Source organism: Sebastes fasciatus, chromosome 24, assembly GCF_043250625.1.
Source record: "Sebastes fasciatus isolate fSebFas1 chromosome 24, fSebFas1.pri, whole genome shotgun sequence".
Classification (NCBI taxonomy): domain Eukaryota; kingdom Metazoa; phylum Chordata; class Actinopteri; order Perciformes; family Sebastidae; genus Sebastes; species Sebastes fasciatus.
This window is the reverse complement of record NC_133818.1, coordinates 1,342,263-1,349,352: the sequence shown is the minus strand read 5'-3', so window position 1 is coordinate 1,349,352 and position 7,090 is coordinate 1,342,263. Positions and strand designations below refer to the sequence as shown.

Sequence of the window (7,090 nt, the reverse complement as noted above, 5' to 3'; positions counted from 1 at the left end):
CAAGGCGATGGTGTCGAGTATCATGGCTGCTGGCAGACTGAACCAAGAGAAACAAAAACAACACATCGCAGTTGTGATGGGAAATCCATCTTCTGACAGGGATGTTGCGCGAAATTGTTCGTCTGCTGTTGATCAAATTTATCAGAATCAAGAGAGAGATGGAAACACCTACAGCGATGTAAAGTGTTCAGAAGGAGAAGTGGTATCTGACATTCCAGCTTTGGGTGCAAAGGAAGATAGAATAAATGAGTTCAGTACTCCGACATCCGTGGACAGTTGGAAAGAAAATGAATTTGTCGATAAGTTGGCTGAGATTGTTGGTGACGAGTGTGATGGAAGTTTTGAAGATGAAGAATCAAACGTTCTCACGGATTTGGTAGAACATGAGACGGTTGCATCGATGGGTAAGCCCCCTCAAAGTGCCACAGTTTCAGAGAATTGGGGAAGTAACCGAAATGAGGACAAAGCCTTAAAGAACAATGGGGATTTAAGTTGTTCTGGTGTATCTGAAGGTCCAAGCTCTGAAACCAAACTCAAACCATCAGGGCTTGATGCATTTCTACCAGCAGAGGGGGCAATCATTGGGAGAAAGTCGGGTACGCTCGAGAACTGGAGGATTAATGATGAGGAACCAGTTAGAGAAGCTGCTCAGATTCAGGAAAAGACTCAAGACAATCCCTCTGAACGTCCCGAAAGCAAGGACCAGACAGAAACACCAAAGTCACCAGCTCCGTTTGTCCCAGTCGAGACGTGGAAGGACTGGAGTTGTTTGGAAAAGACGATTCAAAGCATGCTGAGAGGGTTTGTTGAAAATCAGGGCTTTGCGGCTGAAATCTCAAGAATTTCACCAGAGGTCCCAGAATCTCTTCATCGGTGGATTTCAGATTTTGAGAAGACGTTAAAGAACGTGGCGGAAAATGTGTCGGATCAGCGTGATACAGTCGACCAAGAATCAACAGGCATTAAACTTACGCCTGAGGGTGAACTGCCTTTGAAGGACATACCGGACGAACCTGAAAGGGAGGAACCGAGTACTGCTGGACATTCGGAGATCATAAAAGACTGTTCAGTCTCAGGGATGTTGGAGATACATCCTCAAACTTATGTCTCCTTGGACTCAAGGACTCCTCCAGCAAGTGATGACCAAGAAGCAACAGAAAGTACCTCAGGGGGCATGCCTAGCATATGTAATTATAGGGTGAAAGTCACTGAATCCTCTCAAGAAGAAGGACGGCGAAGTCAGGGCGATCCAACGGTGACGAGCTGGTCTGAGGAATTTGTTTTTGTTGAATTTTACTTTGCTGAACCTGCCAGAACCAATCGTGTCCCTGCTGCTGAAGAAGTTTTTGAGACACAACTCAAAAGGCATCGAACGTTAGCAACGAACTCTCAAAGCCTAAAGGTCAGAAGGCTTATAGAAATAACAGATGAAATCAAGGCGATGGCTGTTCCTGAACTGTTGTTTATGAGCCTACAAGAAGGGAGAGTCATTGAGGACGAACGTATCGACGAGTCATCGGGGTCGATTAGTGAGGATCAGGAGGAGCTGTCGGTTGGAGACATGGACAGCTGCGAGGAGGTTGACGAGGACGCGACTGAGGTTGTCGTTGAAGATGTTAAAGTGGCGACCGGCGTGAAACACCTGAGTGGAAGGAGAGGATCTGGTTCACACAAACACAAAACTGACTGCAAGATTTCATAGATCAGCAAGAATGAACTGAAGTCTGAAGTATGGCCTGCTGTCATATCTGCAGATTGTTAATGAAGTTGTCTGTGAAATTAAGTGTAAAACGACAATTTGCGGTTTTACGGGGGGTTTAGTGGCGGACTGTTTTTCAGCTGGGTCCAGTAACTTCCTGGCGTCTCTATTGGCTCATTTGTATCGGCGTCCTTCATGATGATTTTAATAGAGATGCACCGATACCACTTTATTCAGACCGAGTACAAGTACTTACATTTGGGTATTCTCCGATACCGAGTACCGATACGAGTACTTCTCTGTGTCTAAAGACCCTCGTTAACAGCCAGCTGGAGGGTGTGAGCGACACACGGCAGGCTGAGGAGTCTCGCATACGAGGCGGTGCGCCGCCACCAGCTCTAGGTTGGCTTGGAAAGGCGAAGGTGGCTCGCGGCTAGAGTTAGAGTCAAGTTAGAGAACTTTAGAGAGAGAAACTTTTCTTTTCTTAAATTATAAAAAGTCCACGAAATGAACCACGACGACCTTTTCTGTGTGTTTGATGCAGTTAAGTCCTCATTCTTGAAGTCTTTTCTTTCATAAAAAACAAAATGTTCTGTTTGAAAACACTTGTAATAAAACATAAATCTCACATTTTGTGGCTCCTCTAAGCATGTTTTTGATATCCCCTTTGAAAACCTCCACTGCTACGATTATTGGTTAGAAATGCACCGCACAAATTATTAATAATCAACAATTATTCATATCCATTTAAAAATAGACATTTTACATTTAAATGATTTGATTTCTGTAGCTTCAGTCTGGCAGACATGTTGATTTGATTTACTGTATATTTGTATTATTGAGTTTATTTACATTGTGTATTTATCAGTATGTGACCACTTCTTTGAGATTGTCAACAGTTTACAGGGGTAAGAAACTGTGTTTATTGTATTTCTTTGATGAATAATTTGATTTCTTTTGTGATTTCTATTTATAATTTAATTTCTATGTGTTTTTTTTAAATATATTGATAATTATGGGAAATGATTGCATGTTTATAATTCAAACCGTAATAATTTGTGGAAAATAATTGGCTGAAAAAGTGTTTTAAACTCTAATTATGATGAATGTCAATAATAATTAATATATAATATAATATTTCTGTGTAATTTAGCATTATCAATAGTTCAACATGAAGCTTCATTAAGTGATTTTCTTCACCACTATAGGGGCAGATAGACTCAACAATCATAAAGGACAATGGTAATGATTACTTGTGGGGTTCCTCAGGGTTCTATCTTCGGCCCGTTATATTTCCATTTATGTATATTTAATGATTTTGGGCCCTGTTGTGCAGCAGATTGAGCTGTAAACACCAAAAAGTAATGTCAAAAATCATACTTACTGGAGCTTTTGTTGTTATTCTGTCTTATTTTTTGATAACATAGATAATAAAAAAGTAATTTCTTCTTCTGTTGCAGAACTCCGGCTGAAGAAACTGTTTGAAGAAAGAGAGAGTTTACAGGATCAGGTGATGTTTGCTTCAGAGCAAAAACGTTATTTAGATGCCAAATAAATGTTATTTATGAATGTTGCTGTTGTGTTCAGGTGAGTCTGTTGAAGTCTCAGCTGGACCGGAGACAGAAGAACGGGACGGACGGTGTCCAGGATGCAGAGGGGGACGGTCTGGAGAACGGGATGGACTCTCATCTTCTGGACCTACAGAGTGAGTGCTTCTTAAGCTGAGCAGCTTCATCGTGTGATCTTATAAATCAAATGAAAACATGAAAATCTGACTGACTGATGATTAGTGTCTTTATTATGTATTCTTAATAATAATATAATAATAATATTTATTTTCTTGTCTTCAGGAGACGCCAACAGACAAATCAGTGATCTCAAGTTCAAACTGGTGAAATCTGAGCAGGAAGTCACCACTCTGGAACAAAACGTAGGTGTCCCTAAACTAAACAATCCCGTCTTTAAGCGGGTAGAGAACAGTATCGTCGGCGTATAAAGACATATTTGATTTTATTCTCCTTTTATATCTAACTCAGGTGATCCGTCTGGAAGGTCAGGTGACTCGATACAAGTCGTCGTCAGAAAACGCCGAGAAGACCGAAGACGAGCTGAAAGTCGAGAAGAGAAAACTTCAGAGAGAGGTGTTTTATTTCTATCTTTTATTTTTAATAATTATTTTTTGTTATTTTTATATTTTTTTAATTGTTTTATTTAACTTCTTTTTTTAATTTATTTTTTATTGTTTCCCTTTTTAGCATTTTATTCATTTTTTATTGTTTCCCTTTTTGAGTGTTTTATTTATTATTATATTATATATTACTTTTTCCAGTAAGCGTCACAGAAGACTAAAAACCTTCAAATCAACTTTTTCTGAATGAACATGTGATTTCATTACCTTCTGTATAATGACGTCAGAAGGTAAATCTGGTATAAATGATATGATCTGTTCCGTGTCCCTGCAGCTGCGCTCGGCTCTGGACCGGCTGGAGGAGCTGGAGACGAGTAACAACCACCTGTCCAAGCGTCTGGAGAAGATGAAGGCCAACCGTAACGCCCTGCTGGCCCAGCAGTGACCCTGCTCCTCCTCCTCTTCCTCCTCCTCCTTCTCCTCCTCCTCTTCCTCCTCCTCCTCCTCTTCCTCCTCCTCCTCCTCCTCCTCTTCCTCAGAGACAATCAGCGCTTGTTTTCCTCTGCATGCAGCACCGGACGGGTGGAGTTAACCTGAGCTGAGAGAACGAACCAAAATGTGATCAGTCAATCCATGTAGCTCTACTGATCCCGGGTCCGTGAACACGGGGACTCGTCCCGGGTCCGTGAACACGGGGACTCGTCCCGGGTCCGTGAACACGGGGACTCGTCCCGGGTCCGTGAACACGGGGACTCGTCCCGGGTCCGTGAACACGGGGACTCGTCCCGGGTCCGTGAACACGGGGACTCTTTACTCTTCTTTTAGTGTCCACGTCACGGTGTTAGCTGCCAGGACCGGACACAGACAAGGTCTGGAGACTTATTCTGCCCACTAAAGCCCTCGTCATGGTTACTAACAGAAACGTCTTTTATTTCTTATGGTACGGTTGGTTGTGCCGGGAGACGAAGTGAATGGTTACCAGTGGATGGTAGCGGTTGCACGGACGGTGGCTCTGAGCGGTCAAACACCCCTCCTCTGGCTTTTGATGGAGGCTAAAGAAACGCAGGAAATCAAACCTGTTCCGAAAACATCAACGGCGTACGAAGGTTTCGGAGTCGGTGTGTAAACACGTGAGGTGGTAAACTCCACCTGCCTGGCCCTCCCAGGTGTGTTAAAACAAACACTACATCAACGTTCAGCTCCTCCATCGGTGTGAAGACGACAATACCTCTTCACCGACACTCAGGGGGGCGCCGTTACCCCTCAAAGACTCGACACCGGATCAGACCGCTACAGACCGGATCAGACTGGTACAGACCGGATCAGACCGGATCACACCGGATCAGATCGGATCACACTACAGACCGAATCAGACCGGTTCAGACCGGATCACGTTACAGACCGAATCAGACCAGTATAGACCGGATCAGACGGGTACAGACCGGATCAGACTGCTACAGACCGGATCAGACGGGTACAGACCGGATCAGACCGGATCAGACGGGTACAGACCGGATCAGACCGGATCAGACTGGATCAGACCGGTACAGACCGGTACAGACCGGATCAGACCGGTGCAGACCGGATCAGACCGCTACAGACCGGATCAGACCGCTACAGACCAGATCAGACGGGTACAGAACGGATCAGACCGGATCAGACTGCTACAGACCGGTTCAGACTGGCAGCAGCTCAGTTTTTGAACTTTATTTTGGTGGTTCTGTTTCCTGTTTCCTGTTTCCTGTTTGTGTTCTTGATGTTTTCATGTGGACAAGCACTCGTTAGTCTCGGAGCTGAAGGTCTTATTCAGTCTGTTGTTAGAGGGTTTGGTGGGGTTTGGGGGGTTTGGGTTTGGTGGGTTTGGTGGGGTGGGGTTTGGGTTTGGGGGGGTTTGGTGGGTCTTGGGGGGGCTTGAGGGGGTTTTGGGGGGTCTGGATGACGAGCAGCTGGAGACTCAACAGTTTAGTAGAATCACTTTAAAGCATTCAAAGGCTTCAGAACAAACGCATCAAAGCAGCTAATCCCAACTAGAAGAGACGTCCAGCCCCTCCACCATGTTATACGAGGGGCTTCATGTATATAATGTTCTATATCTAGATCTAGATCTATATCTAGAGACCCCACTTGATCTCTTCATGGCACTCGGGATCTCAAATCACCAGCTTGTAAATGTCTGAATATTCATGAATGAACGTATGAAGAGTTTGATATTTACCGTTAATGATCATTTTAAAGGGCAGCACAGATCGGTTATAGATATAGATATATAGATATCTATATCTATAGATATGTCTAACGTTTAGAATCAAACTCTTCATATGTGTTTAAAGAACCTGATGACATCATCATGTGACTCTAACGTAGTGCAATCCTCCACGTTGTTAGTGAACGTACGAGCCGTCGCTCATCTTCCTTTCCCTCCATGTGGCGTGGGCCAACGGGTTTCCCTCCGGTGAGGCGTGGGCCAACGGGTTTCCCTCCGGTGAGGCGTGGGCCAACGGGTTTCCCTCCGGTGAGGCGTGGGCCAACGGGTTTCCCTCCGGTGAGGCGTGGGCCAACGGGTTTCCCTCCGGTGAGGCGTGGGCCAACGGGTTTCCCTCCGGTGAGGCGTGGGCCAACGGGTTTCCCTCCGGTGAGGCGTGGGCCAACGGGTTTCCCTCCGGTGAGGCGTGGGCCAACGGGTTTCCCTCCATGTGGCGTGGGCCAACGGGTTTCCCTCCGGTGAGGCGTGGGCCAACGGGTTTCCCTCCGGTGAGGCGTGGGCCAACGGGTTTCCCTCCGGTGAGGCGTGGGCCAACGGGTTTCCCTCCGGTGAGGCGTGGGCCAACGGGTTTCCCTCCGGTGAGGCGTGGGCCAACGGGTTTCCCTCCGGTGAGGCGTGGGCACTGTGCAATACACCCTCTGTCTGAGGGGCACTTTAATGGACCCATTGATTGATTGGTTGATTCCTATTGATTAGGATGTGGGCTTTTATTGATCAGGGTGGTAAAGCTGTTTGAGAATATTAAACTCATTCAACATCTCACATTGGACTTGTTTTGTTTTGGGAACATCAGAATGTGCTGCGTCTCTCTTTAGACATGACGAACACAGAATATAAAGGATCGTCATGTCATATTGACATTCAGATAATATCCAGATGTTTTCAGAGTACTACAGAAACAGCACCACATGTATAACATAGATCAAGTAAATCATAGCTCAGTTGGTTATTAAAGTGAGTTATTGATCCTTTAAAACAACAATAAGCTGTTAAATTAGTT

General features: G+C 45.1%; 1 protein-coding gene and 1 long non-coding RNA gene across 8 annotated transcripts in view; both read left to right on the top strand.

Moving 5' to 3' along the window:
* Positions 1 to 5,422, top strand: part of lrrfip1b (leucine rich repeat (in FLII) interacting protein 1b) — a 27,937-nt gene extending 22,515 nt beyond the window's left edge. For 5 of the 7 annotated variants that reach the window (XM_074627177.1, XM_074627176.1, XM_074627179.1 and 2 more), the window contains one exon: positions 1 to 2,327. This exon is cut by the window's left edge and continues 628 nt beyond it. In XM_074627177.1, the coding sequence (XP_074483278.1) occupies positions 1 to 1,702 (1,702 nt within the window). In that variant the 3' untranslated portion in view covers positions 1,703 to 2,327. Of the gene's footprint in view, positions 2,328 to 3,159; positions 3,210 to 3,286; positions 3,405 to 3,549; positions 3,630 to 3,735; positions 3,841 to 4,161 lie in introns of those variants that run through there. The other 2 variants (XM_074627181.1, XM_074627182.1) reach the window with 1 other exon arrangement.
* A 242-nt stretch (positions 5,423 to 5,664) lies between these two features.
* LOC141763005 (uncharacterized) lies at positions 5,665 to 6,852 on the top strand. The gene is made up of 2 exons (XR_012592961.1): positions 5,665 to 5,695; positions 5,780 to 6,852. It is a non-coding gene; the product is annotated as an uncharacterized LOC141763005 (long non-coding RNA).
* The last annotated feature ends 238 nt before the right edge of the window (positions 6,853 to 7,090 follow it).